Source organism: Callorhinus ursinus, unplaced genomic scaffold (genome assembly GCF_003265705.2).
Source record: "Callorhinus ursinus isolate GAN/ISIS: 27379988/994484 unplaced genomic scaffold, GSC_fseal_2.0 scaffold66, whole genome shotgun sequence".
NCBI classification, from domain to species: Eukaryota; Metazoa; Chordata; class Mammalia; order Carnivora; family Otariidae; genus Callorhinus; species Callorhinus ursinus.
This window is the reverse complement of record NW_027397128.1, coordinates 149,040-171,013: the sequence shown is the minus strand read 5'-3', so window position 1 is coordinate 171,013 and position 21,974 is coordinate 149,040. Positions and strand designations below refer to the sequence as shown.

Sequence of the window (21,974 nt, the reverse complement as noted above, 5' to 3'; positions counted from 1 at the left end):
TCTTTCTTTCTATTTCTTTCCTTCCTTCCTTCCTTCCTCCCTTCCTTCCTTCCTTCCTTCTTGTCTTTCTTCTTCCTTCCTTCCTTCTCTATTTTGTCTCTTTCTCTCTCTCTTTCTTTCTTTCTTTCTTTCTTTCTTTCTTTCTTTCTTTCTTTCCTTCCTTCCTTCCTTCCTTCCTTCCTTCCTTCCTTCCTTCCTTCCCTCCTTCCTTCCTTCCTTCCTTCCTTCCTTCCTTCTTGTCTTTCTTCTTCCTTCCTTCCTTCTCTATTTTGTCTCTTTCTTTCTTTCTCTCTCTCTCTCTCTCTCTCTTTCTTTCTTTCCTTCCTTCCTTTCTTTTCTTTTTCTCTTTTCTCCCTTCCTTCCCTTTCTTAGCTTGGTGGAGTTATATGTGGCAAGTACTTAAAATAAGAGTGTTCCTGGCTGGTACAGTGGGTGTAATTTTAAAAGTCATCCTGAAAAAAAAAGTCATCTTGGCCAACTTTGTTTGGCATTGGCCTGTTTTTATGGCTTTCTTTCACTTTATATATATTCAAAATGGACTGTGGCACATCTTCCTGGCCTGCCTCAGGGTGGGACATGGCAGACTGCTACCACTCTCATCTTCCCATCCATCTAACAGGAAAGCCCTGCACAAATCCCTCACCCTGAGAGCTTCCTCTCCCAGAAGTTCTGTGTTAGTATGTGGGCCCCTCAAGGATGAATGTTTACTCAAGTTCCAAGTTACCCCTGAAATGGAGTCTGGAGTCACAGTATCTGTGAGCTTTCTTTTTGAGGTTATATTACAAAATATTTCCACTGAGCTCCCCTTTTCCTTCTCATACCTTAGACTGAAAAAGTGATATGCTGAAGAATACCATTTCCAGCTACCCCTCTCTTTGGCCCACTGCCCTGTCTAGGCTGTTCTAATTATTTCGGGGGGGGGGGTGGATGCAGGGATCTCCATCTCTAACCCTGACTTGAAGCTTTTGGGTGCACGGCTGAGATCTTAACATTGGAGTATCAGGGTTAAGACCTTGGAGATCATCCTCATATACCACATTTAATGTCAGAAAAACCTGAGACCCAGAGAAAGGAAGGGACTTACTGGACTGGAGATAGCATAATATAGTGGCAAGAGTGAGTATACTTTCTGGAGCCACAGAATTGGGGTTGGGTCATGGGTATCTAGCTAATGAGCTGGGTGATCTTAGCTGATCACCTGACATTTCTGTACCTTGGACTATAAAATGAGAGTAAGACTATCTACCTCCCAGGATTCTTGTGTGCCTCAGAAGAGATAGAGTGAAAGTATGTAGCAAACGTCTGATGCATATAGGTGTTAATATATTTTTAGAGGGGAGAAGGGGGACAAAGGGAGTGGGAGAGAGAATCTCAAGCAGACTCTATACCCAGCATAGAGCCCAACACAGGGCTCAGTCTCACAGCCCTGAGATCATGACCTGAACCAAAATCAAGAGTCAGATGCTCAACTGACTGAGCCACCCAGGCACCCCTATAGGTGCTAATATTAATTCTCCTGAGTTCTGGACCAGATTTTTATCCCTATCTTTATATAGATCCTGGAACCCCCACCCCACCCCCATGCCAGGGCTTTGGTGTGGTTTGCCTCGTGTTCCATTTCTGTGCACACCTGCATTAGTTTCCTCCACTGACTGTGAGCTCCTTAAGAACAAGGGCCAAATCTGACTTGGCATCTGACATATATCTCCACATACCTCTGACCTAGCAGAGTTTTTGTGGAAAAGGGGCCTTGGAAACTCTGTAGAATTGAGTTAGCTAGGAGTCAGATGTGTTGTTACCTTTTTTTTTTTTTCCTGTCTGACTATGTAGCAAGGAGGGGAAGTGGTTTCAGGCTATGAGTAACAGACCAAAGAATCATGTGGTTGTGAAGTTTCCTATTTAATCAATATATTTTAATGAACTGAGAGGAGAAGAAAAAAAATTAAGAGTCTGAATGTATTCTTTCTCCCTCTATCATTGTCTCCTTCTTGCCCTCCCCTGTCCCCTTTTTTACTCATTTGGGAAGCAGAGAGTCTTCTATTATTTCCTTAGACTTACTCTTCAGGTATAAGAAAGAGACTAAGAGACTAGACCTGGGATGAAGGACTGGTGCAGAAAGAGAAATTCATAGAGAAAAAGGCAAGGAAAGAAAGAGGGAGAGAGAAACCTCACGGAAACAGAATGAACCTTGGTGCCTGTAGGGCTAGAGAGCAGCTGACATAGAGACTATAGCAGTCCTGGGTGGTAGGGCTCATTTGGCCTGAGGGTGAACAAGAGTATGGGTCTTTCCAGCTCATAGAACCTTTTAAGGATTCCCAGGAGTCCTTTCTATCCCTCTTTCCCCACCAGGCCTTTTCTGTACTCCTCCTGCATCAGTCTATGCCTAGTTTTAGGTGCTTCCAGGCAGGTGACAGGTCTATCCCTTCTGCCTGGCTGCCTCTCACTATCACATATTCTTCCCAGGGTGAGGACATCCTAGACAGGAGCTCGGAGCTGATCTACACTGGGGAAATGGCCTGGATCTACCAGCCCTATGGCCGCAACCAGCAGCGGGTCTTCTTCCTATTTGACCACCAGATGGTCCTCTGCAAGAAGGTAACCCCAACCTCTTCTTTCCTGAGGGAGATGGGAGATGGGCACCTCAGAAGTATAAGCCCCTTTCTCTCCATCATCCCCAGCTCGCAATGAAGTGGTCATTATAGTAGGTGGGAAAGATGCCAGTGGCTTCTAATTTTGTGATTCCTTCTTTAAATTTTGCTGTTTTCCCTCTTTGTCAGTTTTCATTTAAAAAATCTAGAATAAGACTCTTTTTTTCTCTTTCTTCTTGTCTTCCATGATGGCTGTCTCTGATCCTCCATCCATTGCCCTGTTACTTTAGTTATGCGTATGTTGTGTTATTTCCTTCCAGAGATGATTATATTGGAAATTATTTTGCTGCTTTGGGGAATTTTTCTTTTTTCTCCTTTCCTTTTATTTTCTTCCAGAGGAGGGGTAGAGATCCCCTTTCCTCTCTCCTCAGTCATCCACTAATGTTCCTACAGTTCTGAAGTTGTCTGCAACAGCTTTTTCCCCTGTATCATTTGTTTTTAATTATACCAGCCTTGACATACTCTGTTGTCCTCTGTGTCATAACTACTAGTTATTTATGTTGGATTCATTGTATTCTGGGAGGATCAGGAATAAATAGAGTATAATAATGCTGGAGGGAGGACTTTTTCTGTTCAAGGAACTTTCTGCATTGGACCACTTTTTCTTGTACTGAAGGGCCAGACTTGGAGGATGAACCATCTGGGACTCAGAAACGCAACAATAGCAATAGAGATTAGGGATAGAGCAGAAAAGAGATGGGGATTTGAAACCAAAACACCTGGGTCCTAGGCTCTACTGTCTCTAACCTTGGGCCAGTTTTTTTAACTTTATGTTCTTATTTTCCTCAGTGCCAAATCAGGCTGATGATAGAATTCATCTCAAGAGGCGTTGAGAAGGACCACCTAAGGTAGTGGGAAGCAGTGAAGTATAGTGTTAAGAGCATGGGTTCTAGGGCCAGCCAGAAGGGCACCAATTTTTCCCATGAGCTGTGTGACTTTGGGCAAATTCTCTGTGCCTCACATTTGCAAAATGGAAATCATAATGGTATCCACATAGAAGAGAGCTTGTGATGGTTAAATGAAACAGTATAGTTGCAGTGCCTGGCACATGGTATTTAGTAAATGTTAGCTATTGATATTATTACTGTATATTTGGTGTTACTATTCATACATTCAGCAAATCTTTTATGGGAGACAGTATATGCAGTAGTTAAATAAGCACAGATTTTAGAACCAGATAGTCTGGACTAAAGCCCAACTCTACTATTTAGTAGCTTTTGTTCCAGAGTAGGCTTCTTAACTGTTCTATCTACAGTTCCTCATAAAACGGGGTTATAACAGTACCTATCTTATAGGATTGTTGTGAAGATTATTTGTTAATAAATGCAGAACATTCAGCTGCCAAGGGATGAATACATAAAGAAAATGTGATGCACACACGCACGCACACACACACACAGGAATGCACACACACTATGGAATATTATTCAGCCTTAAAAAAAAAAGGAGGAACTCCTGTCATTTGTGACAACATAGATGAGCCTGGAGGACGTTATACTAAGTAAAATAAGACATAGAAAGGCAAATACCATATGGTCTCACTTCATGTAGAATCTAAAGCTGTTGAAGTCATAAAGGCAGAGAATAGAATGGTGGTTGCCAGGGACTGGTGCGATTTGGAAAATGGAGAGATACTGGTCAAAATGTGAAAACTTTTCATATGCAAGATGAATAAGTTTTGGTGAGCTAATATATAATATGGTGCTTATCACTAACAATACTGTATTGTGTACTTGAAATTTGCTAAGAAGTAGATCTTAAGTGTTCTCATCACAAAAAAGTCACCATGTGAGATGATGTATATGTTAATTAGCTTGATTGTGGTGATCATTTCACAATGTATACATATATCAAAACATCACATTTTATACCTTAAATATATATAATCTTTGTCAATTATACCTCAATAAAGCTGGGGGGTAATGCAAAGCATTTGGAATAGTGTCTAGCACATGATATATGCTAAGTGTTAACTGTTGCCATTGTTGTTGCTGTTATTATTTTGTTATTAAGAATGTACCCTAGGTGTTGGAATGCAGTAATGAGAAAAATAAGTCCAGTCCCATCCCCATGTGCCTTCTTCAGGCTCTGGAGAGAAAATCCAGGGTGGTCAAGGCTAGGGGTGGGCAGTAAATAGGGCCCCTCTCTAAAAAGACCTTACTGACAAGCAAGTGAGATAGGCTGCAATCCTTAAGAGTTGCATTCCCCAGATTGCAGCATCTGTCATTTATACAAAATGTTTTACAGTGTCTTACTAAACCCCATGAATACCCAGTGAGGCCAAATTCAATTATCTCCTAGTTGTTTGAATTATATAATGTCAGGAATTGGAGTAGGCTCCTTGCTGAATCCATGGCTAGGCTTGTTGCTTGTCTGCAGACTGCCAGGGACCTTCTGGAGAAGCACTGGTTCCCTTGATATCCTCCAGCTTGGGTGAGTGGAAAGGAAAAGGAGGAAGGCGGGCATGCTATTAGGTAGGGAACTTGTGATGACTGGGCATGCTATTAGGTAGGGGACTTGTGATGACCTAAATAGCACCTGTGGTGAGCACCTATTCACCATGTCCCTATGAAAGCACTCAGACCACCATTAACAAGTGGAATTTGGGCAGCCTGGTCCCAGTGGGACCTTGGACAACCAGGGCTCCAGAGGGATTTGTCCCCTTGCCATGTGCAAAAAATGAGCAGAGAAACATCTGAGGCGTTGTCAGCTGTTTTTCCCTGGGCAGCCCCTGAGTGAGGCAAGAGTAAGGAAGGTACACTACTGGGCACAGCTTAATGGGCAGACTATAAGCTGTGAAACAGAACTAATGTAACTCAGGAGTGTGGTGGCTGAGTTTAAGTTGTGTAATGGTCTTCATTATTGGTGCTAGCATTCAGAAAAGGGAAACTGCAATGACCTGAGTTGGAGGATGCAGTCAGGGAGGACTTGAGGAGGAAAAATGTGTAAATTTGACCTGGAGGCTGGAATGACTGTAATAAGAAGTATTGTTGGGGCAGGGAGGACATATTAGTGTGAGCCTAAGTATAGATCTGTGACCACCCCCACCCTGAAAGAGTATATGGAATTTCCAAGGATGTAGAGGTAGCTATGTAAATTTTAAAATATTCAGTTACTTTTGCTTTGACTTATTTTTGTCACAATATTTAAATTATTTTGAAAGTTTAAATGGACCAAAGGAGGCAGTGAGATTTTTAGGTTCATCAAAGGAGTCTTAAAGTCCTACAAAAAATTAGTCTAGGACCAAGAAAGCTTGGCACTGTATTTATTAGACAAGGCTGACCTCATGACCTGGAAACTGCATGTTTAGATTTGAGCTTTACAACCATTTTAGAGAAAATTGAAGTTCAGAGAGATAAAATGGCTTGCCCGAGGCCACAGCTAGTAGGTTATACAGCTAGGAGTCTGTATAACTCACACTGTTTCCATGCATGTTTCATGCTGCTTTGTGGCCTTAGCTACGATTTCTGATGGGATTTTTTGAACAGTAGGTCATTCTTAATCATTCCTATCACATCACTAAAGTTGGCTTTATGACTAATCTGGTGCCTGAAAACTCACATCAACACTCTGGGGAGCTAGAAAGAGTAGGCAAAGGGAGAACCTTAATGACACATTTCTCTAGTCCTGTTCCCCTACCACAGAAGCAGAATTCTCTCAAGTTTCTTGTTATCATTAAATACCTAAAGAAACAATAGGAGTTTCAGTTGATGCTTTTAATTTAGCTCCAAGATCATGTACATCCTTTCATTTTTTTGGAAACTAGTAAAGGTTTTGAAGGCTGACAATGATTATGACACACCAACTCAGAGTTAAAGGAAGCTACAGGTGATGCTGGCAGGCTGGGTCCAGAGACCCAAAGAGGATCCTGCAGGACCAGCCAATAGTGTTCTTGGTTTCATGAAGGATGGAAATAAACCATGAGCCAACAAGAGGTGAAAGCAGAGTTTCCTGAAGATATACAGAGAGCAGATACAAACAGAGTGTCTGGGAGACTAAGAAAGGAAAGGAGGGAATCTCATCTTTGTTCAGGGTCTAAGGGGGTTTATTGAGGATGGTGGTCTGATATACGTGTCCTCTCAGGCATCTAGGTACCAGTTAGAACAAAGACAAGGGGACAGGTTTTATTCCTTGGAGCCAGGGGGCCTTGACATTGAGATGTCTAGCCATGGTTGTCTAGAATAAGCAAATGGTAGCTTTGTCCAGTCATTCTCACCTGGTCCTTCCATAGATGTTACCTATTCTAGAGATATTGGTAATTCCTGTCCCTTATAAGGAGAACATATGGTGTTTGCATTACAAATCATGTGTGAAGTGGGGTAGGGGTGCAGGTCCCAGCAAGAATAGAAGCAGGAAAAGGAGTAAAAAGCAGATTTTATAGAGTCCTTCAGTTTCCCTGTCTCACTGGCTGAAGTTAGGAATAGTGGGAGGTTTCACTTATTTGTGGAACATAAGGAATAGCATGGAGGACATTAGGAGGAGGAAGGGAAAAATGAAGGGGGTGGAATCAGAGGGAGAGATAAACCATGAGAGACTACGGACTTTGAGGAAAAAAGTGAAGGTTTATGAGGTGAGGGGGGTGCAAGGATGGGTTAGCCCGGTGATGGGGATTAAGAAGGGCATGTACTACATGGAGCACTGTGTGTTATAGGAAAACAATGAATCGTGGATCACTACATCAAAAACTAATGATGTATTGTGTGGTGACTAACATAACATAATAAAATAAAATTTAAAATATAAATAAATAAAAAAGGAATAGTGGGATTTTAAAGATACTAGCTGGGCTTCAAAAAAGCATGGAAGTTATTAGAGAAACCCTTTCTGGAGAAATGAAAGAACTAAAATCTAACCAAGTCGAAATCAAAAAGGCTATTAATGAGATGCAATAAAAAATGGAGGCTCTAACTGCTAGGATAAATGAGGCAGAAGAGAGAATTAGTGATACAGAAGACCAAATGATAGAAAATAAAGAAGGTGAGAAAAAGAGAGATAAACAACTACTGGATCACAAGGGCAGAATTCGAGAGATAAGTGATACCATAAGATTGAAACAAAATTAGAATAATTGGGATCCCAGAAGAAGAAGAAAGAGAGAGGGGGGCAGAAGGTATATTGGAGCAAAGTGTAGCAGAGAACTTCCCTAATTTGGGGAAGGAAACAGGCATCAAAATCCAGAAAGCACAGAGAATCCCCCTCAAAATCAATAAAAATAGGTCACCCTGACATCTAATACTAAAACTTACAAGTCTCAGAGACGAAGAGAAAATCATGAAAGCAGCTCAGGAGAAGAGATCTATAACCTACAATGGTAGAAACATCAGATTGACAACAAACCTATCCACAGAGACTTGGCAGGCCAGAAAGGACTAACATGATATATTCAGAGCACTAAAAGAGAAAAATGTGCAGCCAAGAATACTATATCCAGCTAGGCTGTCATTGAAAATAGAAGGAGAGATAAAAAGCTTCCAAGACAAACAAAACCTAAAGGAATTTGCAAACACGAAACCAGCCCTACGAGAAATATTAAAAGGGGTCCTCTAAACAAAGAGAGAGCCTAAAAGTAACATAGACCAGAAAGGAACACAGACAATATACAGTAACAGTCACCTTACAGGCAATACAATGGCACTAAGGCATATCTTTCAATTGTTACGCTGAATGTAAATGGGGTAAATGCCCCAATCAAAAGATACAGGGTATCAGATCGGATAAAAAAACAAGACCCATCGATATGCTGTCTGCAAGAGACTCATTTTAGACCCAAAGACACCCCATATTGAAAGTGAGGGGGTGGAAAAATATTTACCATGCTAATGGACACCAAAAGAAAGCTGGGGTGGCAATCCTTATATCAGACAAATTAGATGTTAAAACAAAGACTGTAATAAGAGATGAGGAAGGATACTATATCCTAATTAAAGGGTCTATCCAACAAGAAGTTCTAGCAATTGTAAATATCTATGCCCCTAACATGGGAGCAGCCAATTATATTAAGCCAATTAATAACAAAAGCAAAGAAAAACACCAAAAACAAGATAATAATACTGGGGGACATTAACACCCCCCCTCACTGAAATGGACAGATCATCTAAGCAAAAGATCAACAAGGAAATAAACACTTTCAATGACACACTGGACCAAATGGACTTCACAGACATATTCAGAACATTCCATCCCAAAGCAACACAATACACATTCTTCTCTAGTGCCCATGGAACATTCTCCAGAATATATTATATCCTAGGTCATAAGTCAGGTCTCAACTGGTACCAAAAGATTGGGATCATTCCCTGCCTATTTTCAGACCACAGTGCTTTGAAACTAGAACTCAATCACAAGAGGAAAGTCGGAAAGAATTCAAATACATGGAGGCTAAAGAGCATCCTACTAAAGAAAGAATGGGTCAACCAGGAAATTAAAGAAGAACTAAAAAAACTCATGGAAACAAATGAAAATGAAAACACAACTGTTCAGAATCTTTGGGATGCAGCAAAGGCAGTCCTAAGAGGAAAGTATAGAGCAATACAAGCCTTTCTCAAGAAACAAGAAAGGTCTCAAATACACAACCTAACCCTACACCTAAAGGAGCTGGAGAGAGAACAGCAAATAAAGCCTAAACCCAGCAGGAGAAGAGAAATAATAAAGATCAGAGCAGAAATCAATGAACTAGAAACCAAAAGAACAGTAGAACAGATCAACGAAATTAGGAGCTGGTTCTTTGAAAGAATTAACAAGATTGATAAACCCCTGGCCAGACTTATCAAAAAGAAAAAAAAATGACCCAAATAAATAAAATAATGAATGAAAGAGGAGCGATCACAACCAACACCAAAGAAATACAAACAATTATAAGAACATATTATGAGCAACTCTATGCCAGCAAATTAGATAACCTGGAAGAAATGGGTGCATTCCTAGAGATGTATCAACTACTAAAACTGAAGCAGGAAGAAATAGAAAACCTGAACTGACCTATAACCACTAAGAAATTGAAGCAGTCATCAAAAATCTCCCAACAAACAAAAGCCCAGGGCCAGATGGCTTCCCAGGGGAATTCTACCAAACATTTAAAGAAGAATTAATACCTATTCTTCTGAAACTGTTCCAAAAAATAGAAATGGAAGGAAAACATCCAAACTCGTTTTATGAGGCCACCATTACCTTGATCCCAAAACCAAAGACCCCATCAAAAAGGAGAATTACAGACTAATATCCTTGATGAACATGGATTCAAAAATTCTTACCAAAATACTAGCCAATAGGATCCAACAGTACATTAAAAGGATTATTCACCACGAACAAGTGGGATTTATCCCTGGGCTGCGAGGTTGATTCAACATCCACAAATCAATCAATGTGATACAATACATTAATAAAAGAAAGAACAAGAACAATATGATCCTCTCAATCGATGCAGAAAAAGCATTTGACAACGGAGAGCATCCCTTCTTGATCAAAACTCTTCAGAGTATAGGGATAGAAGGTACATACCTCAATATCATAAAACCATCTATGAAAAACCCACAGCAAATATCATTTTCAATGGGGAAAAACTGAGAACTTTCTCCTTAAGGTCAGGAACACGGCAGCGATGTCCACTATCACCACCGCTATTCAACATAGTATTAGAAGTCTTAGCCACAGCAATCAGACAACAAAAACAACAACAACAAAAAAAGGCATCCAAATCGGCAAGGAAGAAGTCAAACTCTCACTGTTTGCAGATGATATGATAGTTTATGTGGAAAACCCAAAAGACTCCACCCCAAAACTGCTAGAACTCATACAGGAATTCAGTAAAGTGGCAGGATATAAAATCAATGCGCAGAAATCAGTAGCATTTCTATACACCAACAACAAGACAGAAGAAAGATAAAGAGTCGATCCCATTTACAATGTCACCCAAAACCATAAGATACCTAGGAATAAATCTAACCAAAGAGACAAAGAATCTGTACTGAGAAAACTATAAAATACTCAGGAAAGAAATTGAGGAAGAGATAAAGAAATGGAAAAATGTACTATGCTCATGGATTGGAAGAACAAATATTGTGAAAATGTTGATGCTACCTAGAGCAATCTACACATACAGTGCAATCCCTATCAAAATACCATCAACATTTTTTCACAGAGCTGGAACAAACAATCCTAAAATTTGTATGGAACCAGAAAAAATCCCGAATAGCCAGAAGAATGTTGAAAAAGAAAAGCAAAGTGGGTGGCCTCACAATTCCGGACTTCAAGCTCTATTACAAAGCTGTCATCATCAAAACAGTATGGTACTGGCACAAAAACAGACACATAGATCAATGGAACAGAATAGAGAGCCCAGAAATGGACCCTCAACTCTATGGTCAACTCATCTTTGACAAAGCAGAGAAGAATATCCAATGGTGAAAGGACAGTCTCTTCAACAACTAGTGTTGGGAAAATTGGACAGCCACATGCAGAAGAATGAAACTGGACCATTTCCTTACACCACACACAAAAATAGACTCAAAATGGTTGAAAGACCTAAATGTGAGACAGGAGTCCTTCAACATCCTAAAGGAGAACACAGGCAGCAACCTCTTTGACCTCAGCTGCAGCAATGTCTTCCCAGAAACTTCGCCAAAGGCAAGGGAAGCAAGGGCAAAAATGGACTATTGGGACTTCATCAAGATAAAAAGCTTTTGAACAGCAAAAGAAACAGTCCACAAAACCAAAAGACAACCGACAGAATGGGAGAAGATATTTGCAAATGACATATCACATAAAGGGCTAGTATCTAAAATCTATAAAGAACTTATCAAACTCAACACCCAAAGAACAAATGATCCAATCAACAAATGGGCAGAAGACATGAACAGACATTTTTCCAAAGAAGACATCCAATGGCCAACAGACACGTGAAAATAGAATTTTTGGCATCAGGGAAATCCAAATCAAAACCTCAATGAGATACCACCTCACAGCAGTCAGAATGGCTAAAATTAACAAGTCCGGAAATGACAGATTTTGGCGGGGATGCAGAGAAAGGGGAACCCTCCTACACTGTTGGTGGGAATGCAAGCTGGTGCAGCCACTCTGGAAAACAGTATGGAGGTTCCTCAAAAAGTTGAAAATAGAGCTACCATATGACCCAGCAATTGCACTACTGGGTATTTACCCCAAAGATGCAAATGTAGGGATCCAAAGGGGTACATGCACACCAATGTTTATAGCAGCAATGTCCACAATATCCAAACTGTGGAAAGAGCCAAGATGTCCATCAACAGTTGAATCGATAAAGAAGAGGTGATATATATATATATATATATATATACACACACACACACACACACACAATGCAATATTATGCAGCCATCAAAAAACACAAAATCTTGCCATTTGCAATGATGTAGATGGAACTGGAGGGTATTATGCTGAGCAAAATAAGTCAATCAGAGAATGACATGCATCATATGACCTCACTGATATGAGGAATTCTTTTTTTTTAAGTTTTTATTTATTTATTTGACAGACACAACGAGAGAAGGAACACAAGCAGGGGGAGTGGGAGAGGGCGAAGCAGGCTTCCGGCCAAGCAGGGAGCCTGATGTTGGGCTCGATTCCAGGATCCTGGGATCACGACCCGAGCCAGAGGCAGCCGCTGAACGACTGAGCCACCCAGGTGCCCCGATATGAGGAATTCTTAATCTCAGGAAACAAACTGAGGGTTGCTGGAGTGGTGGGGGATGGGAGGGATGGGGTGGCTGGATGATAGACATTGGGGAGGGTATGTGCTATGGTGAGTGCTGTGAGTTGTGTAAGACTGTTGAATCACAGACCTGTACCTCTGCAACAAATAATACATTATATGTTAAAAAAATGAAGATGATAGTAGGGAGGGAAAAATAAAGTGGGGGAAATCGGAGGGGGAGACGAACCATGAGAGACTATGGACTCTGAGAAACAAACTGAGGGTTCTGGAGGGGAGGGGTTGAGGAGATGGGTTAGCCTGGTGATGGCTAACTTGGCGACTGCATGGAGCACTGGGTGTTACATGCAAACAGTGAATCATGGAACACTACATCAAAAACTAATGATGTAATGTATGGTGATTAACATAACTTAAAAAAAAGAGGAATAGTGGGAGTTAAGGCTGCCTATTCTAGTCAGGTAGGTACCCACCTATTAGCTGTGTGGTTCAGACCTGGCTTCCCAGGTCTATGAGTATTTGTATTAAGTATTTTAAGGCAGGTTTCAGGCCTTTATGAGATCAAACTAGATCACATCAATCCATTCTCCTTAGCTTGTCCTGCTTTTGTGGTTATATTGGACTGACAGGGCCCACTTTTTATGCACATGTCTCACAAAGTATTCCTAAGGATTGTGGAAGTCAGTGCATGGGAACCGCCCCATCCTTTTGGCCAGGATCGAGCTTGTCCATTTTGAGCATGGTCAAAGGAACCCAGGTTCTGAATTAGGCCTGGAGCAACATTGGCCTCTTCTGTATAGCTGACATTTTCCTCTCCTGTGAACTTGATGCCAGGAGCACCCAACAGATCAGAACCCATCTGTACTCAGCACAGCCTATTTTTATGCACAGTTATTATGGGAGGGAAAAGAACAATGTAGAGGTTGTTTTTTTGCAAATCAATTCAACAACACCCATATTTCACAGCCTTGGACTTTGAGATTGGCAGAGCTATGTTGGGAATTCTTAAAGACAGCCTTCCCCAGACATACCAAAAAGCCCAGCTTACCACACAGTGTGAAGAGTTAGGATTGCAAAGGCAAATTCTTTGCAGGTAGCCTGCAACTAAGAAGTGATGCATGCAAGGCAATTCAGCAGAAGGCAGTTCAGCAGAATGGGAATAGTTTAACCAAACTGTATAATGTTAATAAAAATTAATGAGCATTTCTGATTCTTTCAAATTGTCTAAAAGGCCAAATATAAGCAGAGAGGAGGGAGAGTTGGTCAGAATGATTTGGCTAGTAGAAGATATCTGTCAGGACAGGGCTCATGGGACCTTCTTGGCCAGACTTAGCTACACCACATGTCCCAAGAGTAGATGTGTGTCATGGGCATGCTATGAAGACACAACATGAGTTGTGTCTTTCCAGTGTCACCTTTATTCAATCATAAAGCAAAGTTAATCACAATTCTAAAGCAGGTTCAAGATTCCAAACCCAATGACATTTCACCATGCGATTAAACTTGGCTTCTTACACAGCACACAGAGCAGGACATAAGACAAACCACACAACAAATAAGATAACAGAAGGGATATAGGAAGTCAGTCTGTGGGTGTGCAGTTGAGATAAGGACTCAGTCTGGTCTTGGTCAGCTCTCAGCACTTACTGCTTATTATGTTCAAGCAGTGAAGGATCTTGGTTCTGTTCAGAGATCAATCTAGCACAGCGTTCAGTGGCAGTTGCCTTTTTTAAGTGGTCAGACAGAGAGGTCATGTCTGAAGAGTCTGACAGTTTGCTGCAAAAATCCTCCCCTTTTTAAAGGGATTTAATTGGTTCAGGGTCCCTGCAGACCTCCTCTGGTTCAGCTCGTTATCAGTTCTGGGGTGTCAGCTCATGCTGGTCCCAGCAATATCTTATAGCTGAAGTACCTTTAACTACATGTATCATTGCATGACACAGGCCCCTGCTTGACATAAGAGACTCCATTTTGCTCTCTACAGTGTGCCCTCAGGGGGGAGTCAAAAGCAGTGCTAAGAGGAGGAGGGGCTGAAAGACCACTCTGAGAGATAGTTACTTAATCAGACCTTACATTCCACAGGTCCACAGGTCATTTCATCCATCTCTCTGTTTTTTTTTAATTCATAAAATATTTGACATTCAAAAAGATACATAAATTATATAATGGGTACTTATGTACTTACTATCCAACTTAAGAAATAATTCATTACAGGGGCGCCTAGGTGGCTCAGTCATTAAGTGTCTGCCTTGGGCTCAGGTCATGATACCAGGGTCTGGGATCAAGCCCTGCATCAGTCTCCTTGCTCAGCAGGGAGCCTGCTTCTCCCTCTCCCACCACCCCTGCTTGTGTTCCATCTCTCGCTGTCTCTCTCTCTCTGTCAAAAAAATAAATAAAATCTTTAAGAAAAAAAAGAAATTATTCATTACAAATACATTCTTCCTCCTCTCCCTCTCTGCTCCTTCCCTTTCTTTTCCTTCCTTCCATCTTCCCATTATCCTCTCTGTACTCTTGAATTTGGCATGTGTCATTGTCATATTTTTGTGTAATTTCTGTACATATGTATGCATACCTAAATATTATGTGGCATTTCTTTGTAGGTTTTTAAACCTCATATAAGTGGGATAGAGATGAGATAAAACTGTATGGAAAAGAAACCAGGGGAGTGATGAGCATGGGATTTTAGTTTGCTGTGGCATCATAGCCTTTTTAAATTTTTTTTTAATTTTTAATATTTTATTTTATTTAAATTCAATTAATTAACATATAGTATATTATTAATTTCAGAGGTAGAGTTCAGTGATTCATCAGTGGCATATAACACCCAGTGCTAATTACATCACGTGCCCTCCTTAATGCCCATCACCCAGTTACCCCATACCCCCACCCACCTCCCCTTCAGCAACCCTCAGATTGTTCCCTATAGTTAAAAGTCTTTTATGGTTTGTCCCCCTCGCTGATTTCATCTTATTTTATTTTTCCCTGCCTTCCCCTATGATCCTCTGTTTTGTTTCTTAAATTCCACATGAGTGAAATCATATGATAATTATCTTTCTCTGACTTATTTTGCTTAGCATAATATCCTCTAGTTCCATCCATGTCGATGTAAATGGTTAAGATTTCATTTTTTTGATGGCTGAGGAATATTTCATTGTGTGTGTGTGTGTGTGTGTGTGTACACACCATATCTTCTTTATTCATTCATCTGTTGATGGACATCTCAACTCTTTCCATAGTTTGGCTATTGCGGACATTGCTGCTATAAACATTGGGGTGCAGGTGCCCCTTTGGATCACTATGTTTATATCCTTTGGGTAAATACCTAGTAGTGTAATTGCTAGGTCATAGGGTAGCTCTATATTTAACTTTTTGAGGACCCTCCGTACTGTTTTCCAGAGTGGCTGTACCAGCTTGCATTCCCACCAGCAGTGTAAGAGGGTTTCCCTTTCTCCACATCCTCACCAACATTTTTTGTTTCCAGACTTGTTAATTTTAGTCATTCTGACTGGTGTGATGTGGTATCTCATTGTGGTTTTGATCTTTATTTCCCTGATACCCGAGTGATGTTGAGCATTTTTTTCATGTGTCTATTGGCCATTTGTATGTCTTCTTCGGAGAAGTGTCTGTTCAGCATCATAGCTTTTAAATTGGGTGGCAGGTTCACCAAAACTTAGTGTATTATTAAAAGTAAGTAAGTAAATAAATAGAGAAATAAGAGCACCTTGTGTGGACTAATGATGAGTGTCTCATAGACTGAGAGTATTAATCCAATTCTATATACCAGAGAGTAAAACAATAATAAATGATAGGCAATATACAGTTTGTATCCATCTACAACTTTTATTTTTCTCATGCAGTAAGATTTGTGAGATTCATTCAGTCGATATATGAAACTTTTTATTCACTCTTACCCCCCCTTCTCCTGCCAGACTTAGGCGTTTTCCAAAATTCCCCAGAATGCTAAGTGTTCAACCCTTTCCATGTAATCCTTCCTGGCCAGCAGCCTGTGGCCACCTTGCTACTATTACCACTCATCTCCACTCTGATATGCAGGTCTCCTTAGTCTGCTTGAATTCCCAAGTACACCCCAGGCAAACATCCAGCTTATTTCATACTTCTGGAAGGCTTGCAAATATTTTAGAAAAGAAAAGGCCCATGCTCGCAATGCTTGTGTGGCTTACTGCATCCTACTCCCCATATATGTGTCTTACAAACACACGTAAGGATTGATGCTGGGGTCTGAGACAGAGCCCTTGGATGTAGGACAAAGGCTTTCTCTAAGAGCATCTAGTTAACCAACCTATCAATGTCATACTGCTAAGCTAACCTGCCTACATTTGACCAAACCAACCCCTATTTGGTACTCCAAAACAATGGCAGTCTTAGCATCCTGTTATGCCCATGAGCCAACTTTCATGGTACCTACTGTCCACATACCTCCAGTTAAAAGCCTTTTCTTCCTTCCTACCTAGGACCTGATCCGAAGAGACATCCTGTACTACAAAGGCCGCATTGACATGGATAAATATGAGGTAGTTGACATTGAAGATGGCAGAGATGATGACTTTAATGTCAGCATGAAAAATGCCTTCAAGCTTCACAACAAGGAGACTGAGGAGGTACATCTATTCTTTGCCAAAAAGCTGGAGGAGAAGATACGCTGGCTCAGGGCTTTCAGAGAAGAGAGGAAAATGGTACAGGAAGATGAAAAAATTGGTAAGTGACCTGAGAGGAGAAAGAAGAATATGGCTATGAAGAACATAGAGGATTTGAATTAGTTTTCATTTTTCTAGAAGCAGAGGGAAGATTTCTGTTGCAAACTGACCTAATCCATTTTGATGGTTTCCTATTATTAGGTCCTTTTTGGCAGATATCAGTAGTTTCTACTAGTCAGAGTTAAGTGAGAGTTATAATTTGCCCTCCCTTACAGTCTCATGACTAGATAAGACTATTACACTGGAAGCAAACCTCAGTCTCAATTCTCCCAAACATACAAACATTTATTAACAAACAAACACAAAAGCAGTCATACAACCTGTTCTGTAATCTCAGTGAAGTCCCAGTTTTGTTCTTAGATACATGGCAGCATCTTCTGTGAAGAGGTTAGTCAAGGAAGAGTTGGTGATATTATAGCAACAGGCTTCAGCTAACTTTCTAGTTGGAGTCTGGTGACAAAATCCTCTGATGGGGGACAAGACATAACACCTGTTTTCAGTCTTGAGCTTAAGGCTTCCTTCTGAAGGGTAAAAGCTATAGGACTCACTGGATTTTTATACCCAGGTCTTGTGAGGGCTAAAGAGCCCTCAAGACATTTGTGACTAGTTCACATCTTGAATAACATTAATTTTACCAATGAAAATTCATTTTTAACATGTGTTAGGCTAATTAGGCCTCCTGCATTAAAGTGACTAAACTGCTGGGAGTAGTGGTCTCTGGAGCAAAGACTTCTGAGTGTTTAATGTGTTAACAAATCACCTCTTGAGTGTACATGCCTGATTAAGGCATTTCAGATGTTAACTAAATGCTCCTAGAGCATAGATTAAAATTAATGCACATGTATATATCACACTTTCTGTATGAAAGCATTTTAAAATAAATTGCAGAAGATATAACGGGGTCTAAAACCATGATCACTTGCATGATTCAGTCACACTAAACCATAATTTTTTTGGCTTTAAGTAGGTTGTTCCCCTTTTCCAGAGGGTATATAACTAGCAGAGAGATTTTTCATGCTCCTTTCGAACTGTGGGATTTAGGTGCCATTGACTATAGCTTTGTGGTTTACAAAGTACTATCTGGTCTCTTGCTCGTGGTCCTGCCATTCTAGCATAAAAATACCAAACAGCCAGGCTTTGTAATTCCTTGAGAAGACACAGTTTCTGTTTCTGCCCCACTCTTAATGAGAGTAGAATTTTATATTAAAACACGTGTATGCTCAAGCTGGCAGAAACTGCCTCTAGAAAAATGGGCCTACCCATTGAGTCCTGGTGCAAATGGATTCTTCTCTCCTTCAGTGTTGAGCATTTAAATGGTTCAGAGATAAAGAAGGATGATCAGAAAGACACTACTTAGTCTAATCCTAGTTCTCTCCTCAGGTTTTGGGTAGAGTGCACATTAGTAATTCACTTTGAGTCCCATTGAAGCCAAATAGCTTTTAGTATATGAGCACTGCAGTTAGACATGATGTAGAGTGGTACAGAAATGCTACTGGGCTTCTTCTTTCAGTGGCAGGCAGCAGCAGCCTCTGATACCACCTAGGTTGTTAGACCTATTAAAGGTACTGTCTTAATGTGCTTTATGCAGACCCTAGATCAACTAGAAGATCCCCACCATTCCGTCTGGTTCCAGTGTTATATTTCCCACACAATGCCCTAATAACCTGTAACTTGAAGAATCTGCTTCTAATAAAAAAGCTTCCAGAAATTACATTCTTTTTTAAAATTTTGTTTAAAGTTTTAATTTAAATTCCAGTTGGTTAACATACAGTGCAATATTAATTTCAGGTGTACAATTTAGTGATTCCACACCTATACACAACACCATATGCTCATCACAACAACTCTATTCCTTAATCCCCATCACCTATTTAACCCCTCCACCAGACCACCTCCCCTCTGGTAACAATTGCTTTGATCTCTATAGTTAAAAGGTCTCTTTTTGGTTTCCTTCTCTCTTTTATCCCCCTATGATCATTTGTTTTGTTTCTTAAATTCCACATATGAATGCAATCATATGGTATTTGTCTTTCTCTGATTTATTTCACTTAGCGTAATATGCTCTAGCTCCATCCACAGTGTAGTTACACACACACACACACACACACACACACACACACACAAAATGGAATATTACTCAGCCATAAAAAATAACAAAAACTTGTCATTTGCAATGACATGGATGGAGCTACAGAAATTACTTTCTGACAAACCTGTTATCTTTTATAAAACATTTTTTTCTAATTATAATAATAGCAATTTATTGTAGGCAATTTTGGAGAAAAACACAGAAAAATACAAGACAAAACTAAAAATCACATAAAAACATCCTACCCAGAGAGAGAGAACTTTTGTAAATATTTTATATATTTCCTTCCTGTTCTTTTGTGTATAAATAAAATACTAGGACTAAGATGGCTGAATCTATCTTTATGTCTCCCCCCAACCTCTACCTCTCCATGATGAACAGTTCTAAATTTATATGCTCATTTTACACTTAAAATCATACCATTAACATTTCCCTAAATCATTTCTTTTTTTAAATTTTATTTTATTTAAATTCAATTAATTAATATATAGTGTATTACTAGTTTCAGAGGTAGAGTTCAGTGATTTATCAGTGGCATACAACAACCAGTGCTAATTGCATCACGTGCCCTCCTTAATGCCCATCACCCTGTTATCCCATCCCCCCATCCTCCTCCTCTCCAACAACCCTCAGATTGTTTCCTATAATTAAGGGTCTCTTATGGTTTGTCTCCCTCTTTAATTCCATCTCATTTTGTTTCCCTCCCTTCCCTTATGTTGATCTGTTTTGTTTTGTAAATTCCACATATGAGTGAAATCATATGTATTTGTCTTCCTCTGACTGACATATTTCACTTACAATAATATCCTCTATTTCCATCCATATCATTCATACATACATACATACCACGTCTTCTTTATCCATTCATCTGTTGGTGGACATTTGGGCTCTTTCCATAGTTTGGCTATTGTGGACATTGCTGCTATAAACATTGGGGTGCCCCTTCAAATCACTAAATTTACATCTTTTGGATAAATATCTAGTAGTGCAATTGCTAGGTCATAAGGTAGCTCTATTTTTAACTTCTTGAGGAACCTCCATATAGTCTCCCAGAATGGCTGTACCAGCTTGCATTCCCACCAACAGTATAAGAAGGTCCCCCTTTCTCCACCTTCTCACCAACATCTGTTGTTTCCTCAGTTGTTAATTTTACCAGTCTGACTGGTGTGATATGGTATCTCATTGTGGTATTGATTTGTAGTTCCCTGATGCCAAGGGATATGCAGCACTTTTTCATGTGTCTTTTGGCCATTTGTATGTCTTCTTTGGAGACATGTCTGTTCATGTCTTCTGCCCATTTCTTGACTAGATTTTTTGTTTTTTGGGTGTTGAGTTTAATAACTTCTTTACAGACCTTGGATACAAGTCCTTTATCTGATAAGACATTTGCAAATATCTTCTCCTATTCTGTAGGTTGTCTTTTGGTTTTATCAACTGTTTCCTTTGCTGTGCAGAAGCTTTTTATCTTGATGAAGTCCCAAGAGATCATTTGTGCTTTTGTTTCCCTTGGCTTTGAAGACATCTCTAGCAAGAAGTTGCTATGGCTGAGGTCAAAGAGGTTGCTGCCTGTGTTCTTCTCTAGGATTTTGATGGATTCCTATCTCACATTTAGGTCATTCATCCATTTTGAGTTTGTTTTGTGTGTGGTGTAAGAAAATGGTCCAGTTCCATTCTTCTGCATGTGGCTGTCCAATTTTCCCAACACCATTTGTTGAAGAGACTGTTCTTTTTCCATTGGATAGTCTTTCCTGCTTTGTTGAAGATTAGTTGACCTTAGAGTTGAGGGTCTATTTCTGGGTTCTCTCTTCTCTTCCATAGATCTATGTGTCTGTTTTGTGCCAGTACCATACTGATTTGATGATTATAGCTTTGTAATATAGCTTGAAGTCTGGAATTGGTTGTCACCAGCTTTGGTTTTCTTTTTTGACATTCCTTTGTCTATTTTGAGTCTTTTCTGGTTCCAAACAATTTTTAGGATTGTTTGTTCCAGCTCTGTGAAAATTGCTGATGGTATTTTGATGGGGATTGCTTTGGATGTGTAGATTGCTTTGGATAGCATGGGCATGTTCCTCCAATCCATGAGCATGGAATGTTATTTTCATTTTTTTGTGTGTTCCTCAATTTCTTTCATAAGTGTTCTATAGTTTTCAGAGTACACATCCTCACCTCTTTGGTTAGGTTTATTGGTATCTTGTGGGTTTTGGTGCAATTGTAAGTGGGATCAATTCTTTAATTTCTCTTTCTTCTGAAAAATGAGAATTACAGAACAATATCCCTGATGAACATGGATGCCAAAATTCTCACCAAGATATAGTACCTAATAGGATCCAACAGTACATTAAAAGGATTATTCACCACAACCAAGTGGGATTTACTCCTGGGTTGCAGCAGTGGTTCAACATCTGCCTATCAATCAGTGTGATATACCACATTAATAGAAGTAAAGACAAGAACCATATGATCTTCTCAATTGATACAGAAAAAGCATTTGACGAAATACAGTATCCTTTCTTTTTAAAATTTTTTTATTATTATGTTATGTTAATCACCATATATTACATCATTAGTTTTTGATGTAGTGTTCCATGATTCATTGTTTGCATATAACACCCAGTGCTCCATTCAGTACATGCCCTCTTTAATACCCATCACCAGGCTAACCCATCCCCCACCCCCCTCCCCTCTAGAACCCTCAGTTGGTTTCTCAGAGTCCATAGTCTCTCATGGTCCATCTCCCCCTCCGATTTCCCCCCCTTCATTCTTCCCCTCCTGCTATCATCATCATCATCTCCTCCTCCTCCTCCTCCTCCTCCTCCTCCTCCTCCTCCTCCTCCTCCTCC

General features: G+C 40.1%; 1 protein-coding gene across 13 annotated transcripts in view; it reads left to right on the top strand.

The window, feature by feature from the left end:
* The window catches only part of ARHGEF9 (Cdc42 guanine nucleotide exchange factor 9), a 233,675-nt gene that overhangs the window by 178,899 nt on the left and 32,802 nt on the right, over positions 1-21,974 (top strand). For 12 of the 13 annotated variants that reach the window (XM_073885843.1, XM_073885852.1, XM_073885849.1 and 9 more), the window contains 2 exons: positions 2,464-2,595; positions 16,803-17,046. In XM_073885843.1, coding sequence (XP_073741944.1) covers positions 2,464-2,595; positions 16,803-17,046 — 376 coding nt within the window. The remainder of the gene's footprint in view (positions 1-2,463; positions 2,596-16,802; positions 17,047-21,974) is intronic. The other variant, XM_073885850.1, reaches the window with a different exon arrangement.